This window comes from Melanostigma gelatinosum (genome assembly GCF_949748355.1).
Source record: "Melanostigma gelatinosum genome assembly, chromosome: 1".
Classification (NCBI taxonomy): domain Eukaryota; kingdom Metazoa; phylum Chordata; class Actinopteri; order Perciformes; family Zoarcidae; genus Melanostigma; species Melanostigma gelatinosum.
Window position 1 is genome coordinate 30,773,828 of NC_136634.1, and position 21,306 is coordinate 30,795,133.

Genomic DNA, 21,306 nt, shown 5'->3' on the forward strand with positions numbered 1-21,306 from the left:
CCCAGGGCCGCACCCTTAATCGTGCACGGCTGAGGACACTCAAGCTGATCACCTCCTGCAGCCTGACACACCAGACTCAGGGCCCCTTAATGAGTAGCCTGCCACTATATAAACTCTGGTCCTGCAGTCTGGGAGTGTCAGGTCGTACCGTCTTCAACCCGCTGAAACCCTGTGGATTACACTCCACGGCTCTGCCCTCCTTGTGTCTGTGGATTGCGCTCCGCCGCTCTGCTCTCCTTGTGGTCTACGGATTACACTCTGTCACTCTACCCGCCTGGGGTTAAACGGACTACAATCGCCGTCAAGCTGCCAGGCCTCCGGTGTCGAGCCACGGGACTCACACCGTCGATCTGCCACTCGGGTGTCGGACCACGGGCTCCACACCTGCACCCACCTGTCTATAAATAAAACCTGTTTAACATTCACTTCTGTCTCCTGTGGTCTTGCTTTTGGGTCCTATCTGTGAACTCCCGTGACAGAACGACCTGACCATAATGGACCCAGCAACCACAGGAGCAGCTACGCTGGCCGGATATAGCACGCAGCTGGAGGCACACCAGCAGAGGCTCATGGAGATGCGTCAAGCCCTGCAATCCATGGAAGCTGAGGTCTCTGAGGGGGACCCAGCAACCACAGGAGCAGCTGCGCTGTACAGCACTACCAGGCTGCTGGAGGAGACGAGACGTTCCCTGGCGAAGATGAGACGTTTCGCTGCTGAGGTTTCTCGGGTTGGCTGGTGCGGGCAGGAACTAGCCCGGACAGTCAAGTCTCCACCAGTTCCAGCACCCGCACTATTCCCGCCTGTCCTCGCTCCGCCGGTCTGGGAATCCCCCGTGCCGGCTCCGAGTCCCTATGATGGAACACTGGGGAAGTGTCAAGGCTTCCTGGTGCTATGCCAACGGGTGTTTGACCGACAGCCCCTGACTTTCGCCTCAGACAGGTCCAAGGTGTCTTACGTGGTCTGCTTACTGCGGGGAAGGGCTTTGGACTGGGCCATGTACACAGTGAGCAGCGACCAGCCTAATACTGTGGGGTATGTGGACTTTGTGACTGCTCTGATGAGAGTTTTTGACCCTCTGGGGAACTCTGAGTATATGGTCAAGCGCCTTCTCAGCCGGAGACTGAGCCATGCAAGGGTAGCGGAACACTCAGTGGCCCGGTCGACTCCGGCTCCCCGTAGTCAGACTGCATTGCAGCCGGCTCCTGTTCCTGTCACCTCTTCGCCGCAGCTAGCTCCGGTTCCTACCGCCTCTGCGGCACAGCTTTCGCCAGTCCCGGCCGCCGCCGTCTCCGTACCGCGGCGACCTCCAGTCCCGGCCGCCGCTGTCTCCATACCGTGGCGACCTCCAGTCCCGGCCGCCGCAGTCGCAGTGCAGCAGCGACCTCCAGTTCCCGCCGCTGCCGTCCCGGAGCAGCAGCGACCTCCAGTTCCCGCCGCTGCCGTCCCAGATCAGCAGCGACCTCCAGCTCCCGCCGCTGCCGTCCCAGAGCAGCGACCTCCAGTTCCCGCCGCTGTCATCCCGGAGCAGCAGCGACCTCCAGTTCCCGCCGCTGTCATCCCGGAGCAGCAGCAACCTCCAGTTCCCGCCGCTGTCGTCCCGGAGCAGCAGCGACCTCCAGGTCCCGCCGCTGCCGTCCCGGAGCAGCAGCGACCTCCAGGTCCTGCCGCTGCCGTCCCGGAGCAGCAGCGACCTCCAGTCCCAGCTGTGGTCTCGGAGCCGCAGCTATCCCCGGACCTCGCGGCCGCGGAGCCAGAGCCGCTCTCTGGTCCTGCCGCCGCAGGGCCAGCTCCAGTTCCTGCCGCCGCAGGGCCAGCTCCAGTTCCTGCCGCCGCAGGGCCAGCTCCAGTTCCTGCCGCCGCAGCTCCAGTTCCTGCCGCCGCAGCTCCAGTTCCTGCCGCCGCAGGGCCAGCTCCAGTTCCTGCCGCCGCAGCTCCAGTTCCTGCCGCCGCAGGGCCAGCGCCAGTTCCTGCCGCCGCAGCTCCAGTTCCTGCCGCCGCAGCTCCAGTTCCTGCCGCCGCAGGGCCAGCTCCAGTTCCTGCCGCCGCAGCTCCAGTTCCTGCCGCCGCAGCTCCAGTTCCTGCCGCCGCAGCTCCAGTTCCTGCCGCCGCAGGGCCAGCTCCAGTTCCTGCCGCCGCAGCGCCAGTTCCTGCCGCCGCAGCTCCAGTTCCTACCGCTGCAGCTCCAGTTCCTGCCGCCGCAGCTCCAGTTCCTGCCGCCGCAGTCCCAGTTCCCGCCGCAGCGCCAGCTCCAGTTCCTGCCGCGGCCGCCTCTACGCCAGTTCCTGCCGCCGCAGCGCCAGCTCCAGTTGCTGCCGCCTCTACGCCGCAGCCCGCTCCAGTCCCTGCCGCCGCAGCGCCAGCTCCAGTTCCTGCCGCTGCCACCTCTACGCCAGTTCCTGCCGCTGCCGCCTCTACGCCGCAGCCCGCTTCAGTTCCGGCCGCCTCAGCGCCGCAGCCCGCTCCAGTTCCTGCCGCCTCAGCGCCGCAGTCCGCTCCAGTTCCTGTCGCCGCCTCCGTGCCGCAGCCTCTCCCACACCCGGCCGCCGTCCCAGAGGCGCAACGACCTCCAGTTGCCGTCTCTGAGCGGCAGCGGCCTCCAGTGCCCGCTGCCGTCGCGGAGCAGCAGAGACCTCCAGTACCTGCCACTGCGGCACCAGCATCCTATTCTCCAGAGCCCTTCCGCCCGCCCGGCCGCCCGCCGGAGCACCCGTGGCCGGAGCCCTTCTGCCCTCCCGGCCGTCCGCCGGAGCACCCGTGGCCGGAGCCCTTCTGCCCTCCCGGCCGTCCGCCGGAGCACCCGTGTCCGGAGCCCTTCTGCCCTCCCGGCCGGCCGCCGGAGCACCGGGGGCCGACGCTCTTCGGCGGCCCCGTGGCGGGTCAGATCCTGTCACCCCTCCTCCGGACCCCCGCCGCCCACCCTAGTCGGCCTTATAGCTGTGGGGACATCCCTCCTCCGGACCCCCTCCACCCGCCCTGTGTTGGGTCTTGTGTTACGTCTGGAATCCGTGCCTTAAGGGGGGGGTACTGTCAGGATCCAGGATTCCCCTGTCTGTTGTGGTGTGCCATGTGCTCTGTTTGTCCTCTGCCTTCAGACACCTCCCAGGGCCGCACCCTTAATCGTGCACGGCTGAGGACACTCAAGCTGATCACCTCCTGCAGCCTGACACACCAGACTCAGGGCCCCTTAATGAGTAGCCTGCCACTATATAAACTCTGGTCCTGCAGTCTGGGAGTGTCAGGTCGTACCGTCTTCAACCCGCTGAAACCCTGTGGATTACACTCCACGGCTCTGCCCTCCTTGTGTCTGTGGATTGCGCTCCGCCGCTCTGCTCTCCTTGTGGTCTACGGATTACACTCTGTCACTCTACCCGCCTGGGGTTAAACGGACTACAATCGCCGTCAAGCTGCCAGGCCTCCGGTGTCGAGCCACGGGACTCACACCGTCGATCTGCCACTCGGGTGTCGGACCACGGGCTCCACACCTGCACCCACCTGTCTATAAATAAAACCTGTTTAACATTCACTTCTGTCTCCTGTGGTCTTGCTTTTGGGTCCTATCTGTGAACTCCCGTGACATTTTAAGGGTGATTCACTACAATGTAATGAAGCAAACAGTACCATGGCTAAGCTATCAGTGATAAACACTGTTGACATAAAAGCTTGTATCAATAACAGCTTTTAATCATTAATATATAAATCATAGTAATATATAAAAGCTATTGTTAAGGACTCATAGTTGCATTAGTATTTGGATGCCTTTCTAGCAAGCTGTTAACTTAAACTAGAATTACCGCGTCACAGTTGTAAGTCATGTTGCAGTTCCGTCACTTCATCATTTTATCCTTTTAGACATTTGTGTGAAATAATCATAATTAGCATATGAATTCTTGAGTTATGGGCAAAAAAAGATGTTTACTTTACTTACAAAACTACTGCTCCTGTATGATACACACTCAGGGTTTTCACCGTATACTTTCAATGGTGAGGAAATTGCACACATGTACCTTCCTTCGCATCTCTCTGGGGAACTTAAGAAGGCAAAAACCCACTCACTGGTTTAAGAGGAGGTCTTGATCTGATGAAATCCAGAATCAATTCATGGGCATTTCTCTTCACTCTGGTGGGAACGTCACCGTCCACCTAAATAATACAATAAAACACCAACTGTAGGACTGTGTCTGTAAATCATGACAGTGATCATGCAGCAATGCAAACACCCTCCGAAGACAACATTGGAATATCATCACCTTATGGCAAAGATGTTTACCTATTAACACGTTGTCGAGAAGAGTTGAGCTCACGAGAGCTGCCTCGAAAACATGCATACACGATCAGGGGAAGGTCAGGATATAAAAAGCATAAAGCATATACTCAGAAATCAATAGTTAAAGTGTAATCGAAAGATAAAGTGTATGATCGTTACATAACAAATGTTTAATACATAGAGTGATTTAACAAATGTAAACCTGATAATAATAATAAGTGTATCTGAGTATAGTGCAGTCTGAGCGTAGAAAGTACGGAGAAAGAGGAAGTAAGCAGGGTGTTGGCTTCAAGGGATGGGGAAATAATGGTGGTTGAGAAGAAAAGATACAAAGCACAATAATGATGAAGGATGAGATCAATAATTATTTTATAAGCAAATGTGTACTAAGTAAACTGATTACAACAACTGTAACTGATTATAACAACTGTAACTGTGATTATGATAACTAATATGTGTTAGAAATGTGTGAGTGTAGGAAAAGGGGAAGTACAACAGATGTTGAACACCCAGACACGCGCAGAGCTTGATTAAGTAAGCGCCCAGACAGGGAAGTTGGGGTGATTTCCTCATGCACACACACACAAAAGTTAGGTACTTTTCGAAGCACATGCACCAAATCAATGATGTCATGTTAATCATGGGCTGAGGGAGGCCGTGTTGAGGAAGAGGGGGGAGAGACGCGAGAGGCAGCCCAAAAGTGTTATAAAATAAGTAACTTGCAAACAGCAAGACAGGATTTCTACACGAGCCGTCCAGATGCTCTGAGAAGAAGATACGGACGATTGCAACTGAAGTATTCGAGGACTTCGTCTCGGTTCACGGAAAGAAGACCGCTGTTTGTGGACAAAGAATTGAAAGACGGAGATTTTCCTCTCCCCACTGCTCGACTTTAACAACTGAACAACGGAGGAACGCGGCAGCCCTAGAAAGACTTTGTACTGAGCCTTGAGGACTGTTGAACGGACTCCGCTGCGGGAGCAGGAGGACCGAGGGTCTGGCCAGACCTTCGCTCCTAACAACTCCAAAAGAACCTTTTTATCGCACCATTGAAAATACAGCTCCAACCGAGCCGTCTCGGCATCTAAAACCAATGAGTATAATCTAAGAAGAAAATTAAAGTAACGAATCAAGTGTAGTAACATTTTATGTGAGCTGTAGCTTAACCCTTGCAAACTAACTAAATATAACCTGCAATAAATATCTAATCTGCATTTAAAGTAAAATTCTCAAGTGCATTTATTTGCTCAAGTAGTAAAAGTTCCTCGTGGCAGTAAAAAGTTAAATCCATTGTATGTCTAACAACTGAGTTCTGTAAGGTTATCCTAGAAGACCGAATCCACTTAACAATCCCTTACGGTTTTAGAAGTAATCCTAGCCGTTAAAACCTAACCTGGCATTTACCAAGAGCACGGATCCATAAGAGGGAAGCTGCCATAACCGACGCGACTGGTAGGAGCCTAGGTGGCCCCTCGACCGAGTGCACTCAGACCGGTGGAAGCAGGGTAGACGTCGGGAGTAACGGTAGTTAGAAGAGCCAGGCGAGTTCCCTCGCAAGAACACCAGCTCGACAATCTTTTAATAGAGAGCTGAGTCAGTAAGTAGCCCCGTATCGGGCCAGAAGTACCCCAGGATCTAACACGTGGTGCCGAAACCCGGCACCACGGGTTCACTCTTCTTTTAGCTTTGTTTTGATCTCCACCAACTTTTGAAAAAAACTAAATTGGCAGCTGCTAAATGGTGCACAGTGTTCAGCAGCTTGCTGCTAACGTTTTCTGCCATTTGGTGCTGTGCGGGCAGTGCACAGCGGGGTTTATTAGAGTTTTCTCGCTAAAAACAGCTGCTGCTGGAGACGGGGTTGAAAAGACATGCGAGACTGAACCAGTTGAAGCCATGAAACCAAAACAAAAGAGCTTAAAGAAGCTGAAGCGCTCCGTACAGCTGAGGGGAACTGTGGAGTTGGCTGATATCTCTGTGCAACTGCTTGTGAGGACAGAAGGCTGTGAGAAGCCTTCATTAATATTTGTGTTCCGAGGCTGAATTATGTATCTGCCTGTGGAGAAGGCCTCAAGGTGACTGCCTCATATATGCCTGCTACATAACAGTTCCTTCCTGTAACAAAGCCTATACAGTATATAGTGCGGTGAATTTCCTGAAAAAGAGGATAATGGCTTCAAGGACTTGAAATGACAAACAGGCGTCTCAATCTCACACAGTCTCACTCCTGTCTGCCCTCAATGTCCTCATGCTCCATTTAATCAAAGTCAAGTGATGATAGAAATGTTGCTCTCAGGGTTATGATTTCAGCAAGGAAAGAAGGATCTTGTATTTGCTCCAGAAGATCTGCGATGCTTTGATTTAGCTGCCTTCAACTTAACACCTCTACTGACATTTCGACTGCTTTCAGTATTTTACAAGTCTATGGACTATTAACAGTGCAGACACTCAACTGACATTTCAACTGCTTTCATGGCATATACATGATTACGGCTATTATATAGTCATATTCATATCATAACTAATGCTTGACTTGATTATTTTAAACCGTGTCTCGTCACTCACCAGGACTTTGCGTAGCTGGAACTTGCGAGTCCGTATGTCCTGCATCAGCATCTCAAAGGGTGTGAGGCTGAACTCGGTGGGCAGCAGGTTGAACGGCTGCTCCTGCACCTTCTTCAGCTTCACTCCCTGCCTGAGATCCTTCATCAGCTGCACCCACAGACGTGCCTGGTATGGAAATAACAACAACACACACACACTCCATATCTGCATGCGTCAACACGACAACACCGCCTTCTTGGGTCAGAAACACTGTTCCATTGTCCTCCCTGTGACACTGTGCTCTCGCTCTTCTCACCCAGTCTGTGTGTTTCAGGGCGTCCAGCTCAGCTGTAGACCTGTCTTCCACAGCTTCCTCTGTTGTGATCTTCTTCAGCATCTGTGCAACAAAAAGCAACAGACACATTTGTTTTTTTTTATGAAAAGTTGCAGTGTCAACAGTATCATTTCAAACACTTTTGATTTTTCTGCCACAAAATGCCAAATCTAAAAGGCTTGTACTCGACAACTTTAAATAGACTGCAGTATAGTCATGTTGATTTTAACGGGATAAGCGTGTGTGTGCATCTCTTGTCTATGTGTTGCTTTTAGCCTGTGTCCCTGAATCAGATAGGTGATCAGTTTCCTTTCCGATGATGGTAACACTAGGTGGGCAGCAAAGTCAGAAAACATCTAATTCTACACATGGTGGCTTTAACCTCACTCCCTCAACAGAAGACTTTATTTGGAAGTAAAAACAAAAATCAAAAGTGAAACGTTAATCGTTAATTGTAATCTATATGGGAAACCATGTGCACATATATGGCTCCCGCATATATGTCCAATCATTTCATTCAATCTGCAGAACAACGTGTCAGAAGACCGTTTTCTTTCAGAGTTATGCAGGCTTTGAAAAAGCAAAAACACGCACCTTTTCTGGTTTTTGCCTTTAAAACAAGAAAAACAAAGAACAAATCCTAATTCTGTTTGATTCTATTTAATGTTTTTTTTCCGAGATCTTAGAATACGGCTACAAATAGTATATAAACAAGCCGACAGGTTTAGATCATAATCCCACCACTTCGGGGCGCAGTAACTACCTGTCAACCAGGTCGGGTTCACTGTTTTTAGATGTCAATATATGCGACACTCTGGAACTCTCTCGCAAAAGATTTGTTTTTTCCGTCCTGCGGATCAACATTTCAGTGATTGACAGTCGGTGTTGGTAACGTCAAGAAACCTGTGTGGTGACAAAGGCAGGGAGGGAGAAGAGTGCGCGCTGCAGTAGCAAACATGGAGGGGAACAACACTGAATGTAAACAGGGAACCTGTCATGTGGTGAATATTATTATTACCGATGGAAGCCATGGTCAAAACTATAAATAAGATAATAATGGGAATAATCCTAAAAAGTCAACCTTTACCAAATGTATTTAACCTTTACAAAATACATGAATTACTGTGCGGCATTCAATATATTGGTGCATTTGTTGAAGAACACTTTAAATAGCATACATTTGAATCAAACTATGACTCTCTGGACGTTTTGTTCCACATCTGGGAATCCATCTACTAACCGACTGTATGTACATGAACAGTCTAACACAACAACACAACAGAAGCCCTGTCACGATTATGTTATGGACATAATGTACCATATATGGACATGACCGATCATTTGAAGTTATTGACTTATTGTACATGGACATGACCTCGATCTTGCCTGTAGTGTTTACATGCATGTTTGTTTACATAGCAATGTTACCAACACTTTAACCAACATGATGCAATGAAGAGTCTGTCATTGTGCAGACATTGCGTATTTCTGTTAACAGAGCGTAGAGTCCATTGTATCTATTGTATTGGTTGTGTGGCTAAGAATTAAGAATTTAAGAATTAAAAGTTCATTGCTCTGTGAAAGGGTGCACTTACATTATTATGCTGTCATATTTATATCAGTGGCATAAAATGGTTATATGGTTAATATTGTAATTGTAATTATTTTTGGGACAATATATCAACCAAGAAAAGTATCTGTCGTGACGTGCGTAAACAGGAGTCTAGATTTAAAGTTGAGCACTAGAAGGAAACAGTGGGGGTGGCATCGTCAGTCATTCAGTCTCTGCTCTGAGGCATGTGAACAGGAAGCACTTCAGATTCAAAGGGCGCACACACAGCGAGGTGCAGGCCACTGCGGCAGAAGTGATGAAAGTTCACAGCTGAGAAGTAGGTCATGAGTCTATTTTCCGGTATTTATTGCAGCTTTAAAAGTAAATTTGACATGGCAACCTGACGTACCTCCTTAGCATCTCGGATCTTGATGAGGAAGGTCTGCAGCTCCAGAGTCTCTACAAACAGAGCCCTGCAGACAGCCTGGTAGTGCTCCGGAGCAAAGCTGGGGTCAGCCAGCCGAGACGCACACAGCGCCGCCACCTGGCGGAGCGTGCACACCGGCCTCATCGCTCCCTCCTGCTCGTCCTCCTCCTCCTCCTCCTCCTGGCCACTGTACCCTTCATCTGTGGTGAACTTCCCGACAGTACAGACACTCTCTCGACCCTGGTCCCCTCCGGCCATGCGTTCGATGAGGCGTTCCAGCTGGGGGCTGAGCTCCCGCTCCTCGCTGTCATCCAGCCCCCAGTCCAGAGCGCAGTAGATTGCCACGCCCAGCGACTGGACCAGCTGGAGGAGATACAACAAGGGCATAAATAGGTTGTCCTTTACCAACAACAGAAAAATCTTAATCCTGCCAAACACCCAGATAGAGGCAAACAAATTCCCTCAGACAAAACAGACTTTGTGTTTTTGCAGTACTGGCAGTTGTAAATTTGCTCTCTAACCAGTCACCTCTCACTTTTACCAGTAAGCATCCCATAACTACAACAAAAGCATGAACATGATATTTACAATCTGCCAAGATGAGAAAGATGACAACATAGATGCCTTTAGAAAGGCCAAATATAAGATATTATTCCAAAAGTCTGTTCCACATTTGACAATACAGGTAAAATGTAGTTCATGTCAGCTGGGAAATCCCTTTTGTTTGCAAATAAAAGTCCTCTTTCTTTCTCACCTGACGCTCTGCAGCAGGTGGAGGAGGAGGTCCATCAGTGTCATCTGAGGAGACAGAGGAGGAGACACGCCACATTTTACACTAAAGACTGGGTGATTCTTTTTTACTTTTTATTCCATTCAAATGTTCATCATGACAGTTTTATTTATCTATTGATATATCAAGCCAATTCTCTTTCTCACAGCATATTGTCACATTATAGGAGTCAACTTCTGTCTTCACTTCTGTTAAACTGGGAACTTAATGTCCCAAATCTTTCTGCAGTGACTCATTTTAATAATTAGCGCTTAATAACCGATTATTTCTTTAAAAACTGTTGGTGTTCGGGCTGATTAAATATTGGGCGTTGATAACTTTTCAGTTTTTTCCCCAATAATTGCATTTGTCTATTTCTGTAGAGATTAGGTTCCCATCTTTTTTCCTCAGATCTTGTCCTATAAATGCAGAGGAACTTGGAATTATACCGTGCCTTTCTCTGCCTGCTGGCCACTCAAAGCGCTTCACACTATGTCAAGATTCACACGCACACACCCGGCCACTGGCATCTAAACTAATGCACATTCATGCACAGGCAATTTGGGGTTCAGTATCTTGCCCAAGGACAATTCGAAATGTGGACTGGAGGAGCAAACAGGCAAACCCCCGATTACAGGACCTGCTCTACCTCCGAGTCCTCACTAGTGAGGGGATATTGTTCCTCTCTCCATACAAGGTTTGGACAGTTTCTGTGAAAGTCCAAATGCATTTTGTCTTCTTCTGGGGTTAGTGTCCTATTTTTCTTCTATAATTAGTGAGCCCGAGATTCTGCTGGCACATATAAAAGGAACGGTTCTATTACCCATTTTAAACTTGAATCTATAATTTAATTGGAAGGTTTGATTCGAGTAGTCTGCTTCTTTAGGTGTAAAACGTTTTTGACGTTTTTCCTGCAAAAGCAGTTACAGCCTTGTTAAGAATTTTGCACAGATTTGTTCATTTTTATCGGTTTCACGTTTTTGTTTTGTCTCAGATTTTTAAAGAAATGAGCATTTCGTTGTGCAACCCGGTGTTGCATAACAATAATATTAGTGTCACTGGGGTCTTCCCAAAATGCTCCCAGAGAAGAGACAAAGCATTACTTATGCTTTCTGCTTTCCTGATTTTCTTTTCCAAAATAAAGCTTTGCACCAACAGCTGGCACTCGCTGCAGCAATGCTCAGAAAGGAGATTTATACATCATGTTAAATTGTATTTGTCACTTCCTGGGGGCTGGAGACAGGAGCAGCTTTCAACCAAAAAACAGGAATGCTTCCATATTTAACTGGGTGATTAAATCGGCAAGTTGTTTGAAGAAAACCTGCTATTTATGCCACTAACAGTCGTGCTTTACAGCACGAGTATAAAAAAAACCCTCAGTCAGCTGGTTTTCAATCTTCTACTCAATAAATCAAATGCGGTACTCCATATGTCCCACAGTCATGTGTGTGAGAGAGAGAGAGAGAGAGTAAAAACTCTGACGTCATGTCAGCAATGACACCCGAGAGGCCTGAAACTCCTCGATCAGCAACTCTCTGCAGAGAAACAGGAGAATGGACGAACAGGAGAAGCAGGAGACGGAGACAAAGACGGACGGAGCCGGTGGAAACATCAGAGAGAGAGAGAGAGAGAGATCAGCGTAGGTCATGGAGGGGAGGGGATCCGCCCACCGCAGCATCCTCCCCTGTCAACAGCCGGACTCGAACCTCGGACCCCCGTGTGAACGCCGACGTTCAATCTGCAACAAAAGGGCAGCAACTGACACTGAAGGAGGGGCGAGGAGACTCTCTGTTATGAGAGACAACATGAACCCCTGCAAACCTGCCAGACAGGTTCAAATAATGCTCGGCCCGGTCACGAGATGCAACCCGATGATACCTCCGCCTCTTTCCCACAGTTACAGGTCAGTGAACACAACAGAGAGGGGAGGAATCTGCAATCGAAAAAACACTTCCAAGAGATTAGATGTTGGAAAAAACACAACAACCCAGTTAGATATATGCACAGGGAAAGGATGTTTGGCACTTTGAGCTGCGGTGCTTTTCTAACCCAGAATCACAATCAGCTTTATTGGCCATGTACGCGTACACATACAAGGAATTTCACTCCGGTTTTTACGTTGCTCTCAACGTACAAACACAGAAATAGACAAATAAACAGAAAACAAGGACAAGTAGAACAGAGGTAAGCATAAACATTCAATTACTATGTACAGACATATATACATACATACATACATACATACATACATATATATACATATATACATATACACATATACATATACTGTGTATATGGGCAAGTGAACGCGTTATTATCGCAGTTTTTTTTATTATTATTAAGTGGACATTTTTAACACAAGAACCAGCCGGCCAACCGGCCAGCAGCGAGCGATGAACAGCTGTTTGTGTGGCGTCTCTTCCGTCTCTTCCTATTTCCTTCACCTACATTCCCCTGGGTCCTAAGTCCCTCCAGGTACAGCTTCTTATCACCCTCTATGTACCGACGTACATTTATAACAAATACCACACATATTACGGTAATCAGCGTTGCATATGTGTCTGACCAAAATACCAAAAAATGCAAAAATGAAATGATTCATTGAAATTATTTTTGTTGAGTTTTTAAAGTGTTTTTGTTTGTAATATGTATAATAAGCATGTCATTTAGTTGTCGCTACTGAGAATTTAACAAACATTAAGAAAAAAACATGACGTAGATAGGTTTGCAGTTTTCAAGGTGTATGTTTCAAATTGCATCTATTACACACATGAAAATAAAGTTGTGAACACAAGGCATTGAATCTGCAACCTCACCACTAGGTGACACTAAACCCGACAAACTGGTCCTTTAATGTTGCGTCTTAATAACCACGAACTCCTTCCCACCAAACCCCACAGTGTTCCTCCTCATTAGCTTTTAGTCACACTTTATTCTAGGTAAAGATGGAAAAATACTTCCTCAAAATCCTCACCTTTCACACTAACACGCATACTCTCTTTGCCATCTGTTGCCATGGTAATAAAGGTCTAAGAGACTGAGTTCAAAAGGAACCACAAAGTGACAGAAGACAAACTGGGCTGGGAAGGAGCAGAGCCAGTTCTAAATGGATATGTCGGGTTTGTCACTTTGAGCGCTGACCTTTGCACTTATTTTCAATCAAGGGGGAAAACATCCGTAAAATAACTTAAGTCGACTTATATATTTGGAGTTCATTTCTATGTTACGTGTTCGGTGAAGTGACTGCCGTGAGAGAAATCTGGCATGATCTCTTGAGGAGCAGAGTGATGGCGTAATGGGAAAAGCTTGCCAATCGAATTTCCTTGAGTCTCGTGTTTCAACGATGAACGGTCAGCGAGCTAAAAACTGCTTTTTGTCTTTCATCCGTAAAAACAAAAAGAGCAGTTGACATTTGGGTGATGCAAGCTTTTTTTTTATCTGACAGGAGCGATATGTATCCAGACTTTGACTTCCTGCTGGCCTTAAGTGCACTCAGCGAATCACCTCACCCTTTAGCATTTGTCCAGCAATGTCTTTCAGCAGCCTTCAAACAGACCCGTTTCACATAAACTGCTGCTTATCTGAAGTTCTACCACGGCTCATCCCTTTACCACATCTGTTTATTGTTCCCGGATTAGGATGCAGTCCAGTTGACGCAGGAGGAAGATATCAAAAAAATAAATCGATGACAAATCAAGAGCTTCTCAGCGCCTCGTATGTACCAACACGGTCAAACTGAGCACTTATATATTTATATTCTGAATACATGTTGCAGTTGCAGTGAGCTCAGTCAGTCTTTACGAGGGACAATACGATTTCCATTCGGACCACTTAGTCATAAATCAATTAATGGGGATGAAGGTACAGCGCCATTAAAGTGATCCAGGCTCATTTGAGGACAGTCCCGCACTTGTGATGCGAGGGGACTAACGTCCTCAGTATTACAAGAGAGTATTGGGTTTCCATTTGAGCAAAGTACAAATCTCAATACTTTTTATATCACCTTTATAAATAAAACAAGCAGAAACCATGTTTAGATTTCTCAAAGCCAGGTATAAAATATGTTATTTGAACTGAAATGTGGGTGTTATGACAAATTGAAGAAAAAAAAACAGGCCTATAGTTATAGTCGCTAAAATATTATATTAAATCATTTCCTGGATACCAACTTTGACAGAAATAATAGAGGCTCTTTAGCATTATTGCTTTATAGTTTTTAAAGCATGAATATTGTCTATTTGCCTTTTAATGTGCGAATGATTGTAAGGATGCTGGGTCAAAGAAAGGTTAGCCCAAGGGGATAATACAGTAGATCTTATCTCATCAACCAAAGAAGAAGGAGGACAAAGTTTCACAGCTCTGTTGATAGGCATATTTGAGTAATGTTGAAATATATCATCATTCTGTCCATTTCATTTGTTCGTTCCTCTCTATATGCTTAAAGCTGCATTAATCAATATTTTATATTAAAGCTTCTTCAAAAACATTCATTCTATGTTTATTGAAATTCTCTTAACATCCCAACAGAAATCAAAAAATGAAATGCTCTGACAAATGAAAATGAAAAATCTGGTATCTGTCCCAGGTGCCAGCTGGACAGCGGTGAGTGTTAACAATAGCCATGTTCGCTGTTAACGTTCATTTAAATGATCGTTTTGGGGGAGTGGCTTTAAGGGAGGCCTGAAGGGACGGGCTGTCGGTGTTTCTGACTTTCTCGGTACACTTGGGGACTTTTGAAGCTAGTGCTGCTCGCCACTTTCATTGGAAAAGAGTTGGCCAGGGTTTTTATTTTAAGTTGGATATTTTTTTTAATCTGTATACTCTTCCTGGTTTCTCAAGATTATCAACCCTAGCTTTAAATAAAATACGAAGGCCAAGTGAGCTGTTAGCCGTGTTGATAAGATAACTATCACACTGGCACAATCCTCACATTGCAAAGTGGGCTAACCCTGACTTTAGCCCAGGGCTTGCAGGCCCTGCTATAGAGCAGGGTTAGCACCACCTTTGCGGGGTTATCTCCTGAAAAATCGACTGAACCAGATAAACAGCGCTAGAAGTAGGCAAACATTAGTCACCCGTTACAACGGACATTGAACCCAGGGCTAGCAGGAGTGCAATGGGAATCGCATAGTCCTAGTTGTAATGTGTTTATCTCAGGGTCAATTCTTTGCTGTGTGTGCAGTGTGAAAAGCCCACGAGACAACTTTTTAGCACCTCTCCTCTTCTGATAGAGGCTGACCGCCTCTCCCTTACCTACATCGCCTGTGCCAAGCTAGCAGCTCCCTGACCAGTTTCTCCAGAGGCAAAACTAATACGAACCCTTCATCAAACAGTTTGTATTACGGCTGTTTCAGGTAGAGTTGTGCACTCTCTGAAGGGGTTGACTGCCAGATAGTTGCTGCAACCTGCTGATGTCATCGACATCAGTAAGCTTCACACACGGACTCGTTTACCAGCGGGGACGACCCGTCATGTTTCATACCAAAGGGGACTAAAGAGGAAGAAAGCGAAAGCAGAAACGCCGGTGAGTGGCGCTATCGGCGGACGTGGTGCTGCTGTCTCTGCAGGTTGTCTGCTACCAGACACCAGAGGCTCGTATTTGGATTCACAGTAACTTCCTCCTCCGTTGAAGATTGGTGTACAACCTGATGAGGGTTAGATTTCCAGAATATAGAAGGTGATTTGAGAATGCCCAGGATACGTGCTGTGAATCCTAAAGTTACAATACACTAGATTTGGCCGAAATGGCCAAAAATGTCACCTTTTGCTGGTGTACTGTACTGTAGGTACTGTGTGTGCGTGTATGTGGATGGGCGACAGTCTGTGTATGTAATGTATGTATGCAATATGTTATTTGTATTGTTTTAACAGCAGACACTGTATGTTTCCAAGACAAATTTCCTTCAGGACAATAAAGTCGATCTTATCTTATCTTAAAGGCAACATATAAGACGTCTTTAAAGTGCTCAGAAGAAAAACAAACTGGGCGTGGTCCATCTGCTGAAGAAGACCATGTGATGTGACCGAAAGCGCTGGAACAGTTACTGAGTGGACCTGGTGGTGAGATTGTTTTCTCAAAAGCCAAAGTTGAATTGACAAAAATCAGACTAGTGCCCAAACAATTAGTGGATTTACCAGTAAGTAGGTCTACCAACAGGAAATCAATGGACAATCATTCACATAATACATTTGTTTAAGTTATTTCAAAAGGAAAAATGTCAAACGTGCTCGTTTTCAGGATTTGCTGTTTTTCTCCCGTTACATCATTCTAACTTTTGAAAAGATGTTTTTTCAGCCTTGCTGCTTTATTGGACAGCGACAGCTTGGAGAAAGACAGCAAAGGGAGTTCATTTAAACAAACAATCTTTATGTGTGGCACAAATCTGTTCACGTCCTCAGTGTTTAATCAGGACTATAATCTATCTTTTAAGTTATACTTCTATCTCTGTGAAATGAGGCCCAGTGGTAGGTTTCTGTGACCTTACATTTCTCTTGTATGAGTGGTACAAATATAAATTAAAGTGGTCAATAAAAATACTCTGCATTATTAATGAATGAATCTAGCCGCTCAAACAATGCAAAGGCTCCTCTGACTGGCTAGATTAATAATGTAGACAGACTCGATAATAGACTCCCTTCATGCTGGTTAAGGGATTTGCACCGCGACCTCGATGTGAATTGTGTTTACTTATGGATCAGCGGAGCGTGAACCAACACAGGCTACAAGGATAAACAACTGTGCTAATGAGAGCTCAGTGAGCGCCGGCAACTAATGATCACAGCAAAGTGTTTGCAACTGTTAAATGGCAAACGTGGTTCGCAAGGAACTTCAGTAGTTCTCCCATGGAACTGACCGGGCCTACAGAGCACAGGCTCAGGGGTTAAAAATGGTCAGGGGTCCCCCTGGCCTTCACCGACAAAGAGACACGCATCAACCAGGAAGAGACTCAAAATGACCATAAAGAAACGAAAGAGACTCAAAACAACTACAAAGTAATGCAACAGCCGCAAAGAGACTCACAGTAGGAAAAGGGGCAAAACAACTACAAAGAGACTCCAGACAACTACAAAGTGACTCAAAACCTCAGAGACATGCCTAACGAGTACAAAGAGAAACTAAACAATGACAAAAAGAGCCTAACCAACTATAAAGTCTGTGTCTTGCTCCTATGGTAGTTCCAGTGTCTCCCCCATGCACCATGAGGGGGATCCAATGAGTCCCTGGCTAAATGTCACTATAATCTAATTGAATAGAATAGAAAGTGAATCATTATTAGAATCTCACCACTATTACCACCTCACCATGTATACAGTATTCAGCAGAGTGTAAACATCTACTTGGGGGCTATGGAGTCATTTTATAGTGCATGACTAATTCTACAGTTCAACACAGCAGGAATTTTAAAATAATGGTTTAAGATAGATGCCATCTTGTTCCATAATCAACAAAAGCCGGGGCTATCCTGTTACTGAAATTTGATAACTCACATTCCTGCTTCTCTCAATATTTCTCACTGTGTTTAATATGCATCAGGTCTTCTCTGGGACCGAGCACAGGGAAATTCAAATCTTCTGGCTGTATGTTTTAGTGCAAAATGAACACAGAATTATGACTTGAGACCTTTGAGAAACTCCCCGTGACGTTCTGAAAGTTCGGGGCAATAAGCTACAATCAGTTTCAGAAAATAAAAAGGAAAAGAAAGGTTGATTTTTTTGATTCATTATCAAGTGGCTCTCAAAAGATCTCAAAACAGGTATGCAAATGAAACATATACAGTCCAAATAAAACCTTTTTTTAATTAAGCTTGGCATGTAAATGTCTGAAGTCCCAGTCCGAAGTGAGGACATACACTTCACATACATACAGTGGGATATGGGGCACAAGTCAGCGGGGAAACAACTAGAAGACTGCGTAAAAATCCTTCGGGCTTCCATCCACCCTTTGAAGTCTCCAAAACAGTCTTTGCAAAGAGGGGATGCTTGGGTGAAGCTGTTCTCCATGAATAATTAATCATTTACCGGCACAATACAAGTCATCCTTGTTGGCATCAAGAGGGCGACACAAAAGCGACTTAGCTATCCGAATTTCAAAATACTGTGTCAGCTTAATAATGATAAATAATGTAGTTAAAAGTCGATTATGCATGAATATTAAATGGTGTTTATGACGGAGAGCACCAATGCGTTTCTCTCCGAAGATGTTCCTGCGTACCAAACTCCCTCTGAAATTCGAATCATTTCAGGTGGCTGCTTTTAGTTCAAGGTTCCTGCGAGACTAAACATGATTCAATATCTTTTATGAAGTACTGGTAGACACTCTCCAATTCCGCGCTGATATGTTCACCCAAACCGTATGTAGTTTGTTATAAAAAATAAAGTTAACATCGGTTCGCAGTTTAGTTGCCCGGGTATCGCGGAGGGGTTTACCGGAAAAAGTACTGCAGGAAACAGGCGGACCACATGAAAAAGTCGGTGTTTTACTTAAAGATAGTGCCGATTCAGGGACATAATCTTACGCCGAATTGAAAAGTGGATCCTAATATTTAAGTATAATGTTGTGTCAAACGGTAAGGGCTAACTTACTTCAAACGGCATGGACACATTGTTAGAATTTACTTTTTTCATAGCTGAGTTTTGTCAGAGCTTTTACTAACAAGGGGAAAAGCAGAGGGAAGTTATTGGCCATCGACGGTCAGCCGTCCTACCGTTGCGTCGCGGCTCCTGGTGCAATGACACGGTTCCGTCCCTTTGCAGGAGGATGGAGGACGGGTCCTTCACCCGACTGACTGTCCCGGTGGGCGGGCGGGGCACCCTCAACCCGCTACAGCACTGGTAGCACACCGCCCATGCCTGCTCCTCGTTAATGGGCTGCTCGTAAGACTTCAGCACCTCCTCCAGAGACAGTTCCCGGGGCTCGGCCAGGTCCCGCGCCTCTCCGCGATCAGTGGGGGCCGTTACCCGTGAGCCCCTGTCCTCGGCGCTTCTGTTGGTGAATCTGGCCATAGCTGCGATAACGTGGAGCCCATTCTTCACTCCTTAAACACCGGGGCCATGTATGTAGTCCACTGACTCCTGTTCTGCGCTGTCTCCTCTTCTGTCCTCCTCTAAACGTCTACCGCTCCTCAAACTACCGCAGCTGAACGTCTTTACCACAACAGTGTCAAGGTCGCCATACTGATTGCAGCACTTCCTGTTCAAGTTTTCAAAAATAAAACCAGTGTTAATACACTTTCTTTAGCAACGTAAATTAACACAGTAAAAGGCATGCCTAGTTCATGAACGGTTTTATATTGACGATTGATATAATCACGGTTTCAGTTTACTGCTCTTGCTATTATTTTGAAAGTAAAGCCACTAAGCTTCCGATCGAGGCCTATGATATTCAGACGGCCTTTGAATTAGCTTGTTGCCATATCAGCAAATGAGGGAGACGATTGGATCTGCGGGAAAATGTCAAGCAGCGCAGAAACTATCCTCCCGGCTGTGGCATTATCTGTGGCACATCTTTCAAAACAAAGTTCCGGGACCAACAAGCTGCAACATGTCAGTTATTACATATATATAATATAGTTTACCACCGAACTTCGAATTTACCTAAAACATACACACACATAAACATCCACTCATATATATATATAGATATATAAAATTCCATTCATATTTTAGGTTTGGTTGTAGGCAGCACCACAAGGCCTTAGCCAATTGGAGGGGGAAGATGAGGGAAATGTTCTTTAAAAAAGAAAATTTTAATTATTATTATACAATATGTAATATATAATAATAATAATGGATAACACATAAAAAGAGAGAGAGAGAAGAAAGAATTAGTGAGAGAGAGAAGAAAGAATTAGTGAGTGAGCGAGAGAGAAAAGAAAGAATTAGTGAGTGTGTGAGAGAGAGAAGAAAGAATTAGAGAGAGGCTCCGATATCTCTGGCAAACTTTCTCATTTGGAGATTGTACTATGTTTTATCTTTTACAGCTTACATGACTGTTGTCCTGCTCTGCCATGTCTTTCCTCGTCTCTCCCTCTTGTGTCGCGGTGTGTGTAAATGTCACTCGAATCAGGAAACTTATCAGAATACCCATATTTGATTGGCCGAGCTGCAACATGTAACAGCTGCAACAAATCATGTGTGTGCGGCTTTTATTTTAAAATGGGGTGTGTGTGTGTGTGTGGGGGGGGGGGGGGGTCCTCTAAAAGTCTCCAAGACCTGAAATGACTGTGTGTGTGTGTGTGTGTGTGTGAGAGAGAGAGAGAGAGAGAGAGAGAGAGGGAGAGAGGAGTGCATGTGTGTCTGTGAGACTGGATGTTCATCAACATCACTAATTGGCTCAATCGCAAACACCTGTGTGCACTCAAAAAAATAATTCATTGGATGAACTAAACACATCTATGCAATATAATTTAATTGAGTTAGTCCGACTCATTTTTATCAAATGTACCCTAAATAAAATAATACCATTAATGACATGATATTTAATTGAGTTAGTCCGACTCATTTATATCAGATGCAACCTAAATAAAAAAAATACCATGAATGAAATGAACTTGATTTATGTTTGTTCAACTCAATATTATATAATTAATTGGAAATGAATTAATCAGGTAAAAACCTTTTTTCTATTTGATCCCCAATTAAGACACATAAGCCAAAAACCTAGTTCAGGTGTTTTTATTAAAGTTTAAAACAGTCTTTTTAAAAACAAATAAACAAACTGTCTAGGAAATTAACAAACTGCAAGAATTATCTATTGAGTGCATCTTGTGCTGTTACATCTTTAAATTATCGACAAAGTTGATGACAACAAACCTACACACAGCAAGATATTAACTTTTTTTTTTAAAGAACATTTTGTGAGGGTAGTTATTAGGGTAGTACCCTGGAAATAGTACTCTTGTAACAGCAAAGCAAAAAATTGAAATAAGGAAAAATAAAGACCCAGCTATCCCAAATCGTGCAGTGCCACAAACAACGATGCACTGCACTCAAGGTGGAGGCTTTGAACTGCTCTCCAAAGGGATATAGTTTTAGGTTTTGACATATAAGAAAGTTTAATGCACAAAGTGAAGTCATTGATTGTCGTGAACTTGTCACCGCATGTTCACCGCATGCAAACAACTTGATTTTTAGCTGCTGTATCTTTGCATTCAGCCTGTGCCCATCCAAGTTCATGATTATCTTCTGGAGAAACTCAAAGGTGTATTTGAGGTTGTCCGGAAAGCTGAGGTCAAGGGCATAAATGAACCCGAACAGCATGATGATTGCCATGACGACACCGTCTATTTTGTTCAGGATTTGAACGCCTTCCAGCACAATTCCCACGTCCTCTGGCTCCCCATCTCTTCTGATCATGTAAATCCCCATGACAGTGTCTGCAATGTCCCTCTCTGCATCCTCAGGGGCGGAGGCCTGAAC

General features: G+C 45.6%; 1 protein-coding gene across 1 annotated transcript in view; it reads right to left on the reverse strand.

Annotated features, from left to right (window-relative positions):
• Window positions 1-18,928, reverse strand: part of spire2 (spire-type actin nucleation factor 2) — a 46,788-nt gene extending 27,860 nt beyond the window's left edge. Inside the window, exons 1-6 of the mRNA XM_079280743.1 lie at window positions 18,594-18,928; window positions 9,874-9,917; window positions 9,102-9,482; window positions 7,123-7,203; window positions 6,828-6,992; window positions 4,055-4,141 (exon numbers count right to left, since the gene is read on the reverse strand). Of these exons, the coding sequence (XP_079136869.1) occupies window positions 4,055-4,141; window positions 6,828-6,992; window positions 7,123-7,203; window positions 9,102-9,482; window positions 9,874-9,917; window positions 18,594-18,891 (1,056 nt within the window). The 5' untranslated portion in view covers window positions 18,892-18,928. The remainder of the gene's footprint in view (window positions 1-4,054; window positions 4,142-6,827; window positions 6,993-7,122; window positions 7,204-9,101; window positions 9,483-9,873; window positions 9,918-18,593) is intronic.
• Window positions 18,929-21,306: the final 2,378 nt, after the last annotated feature.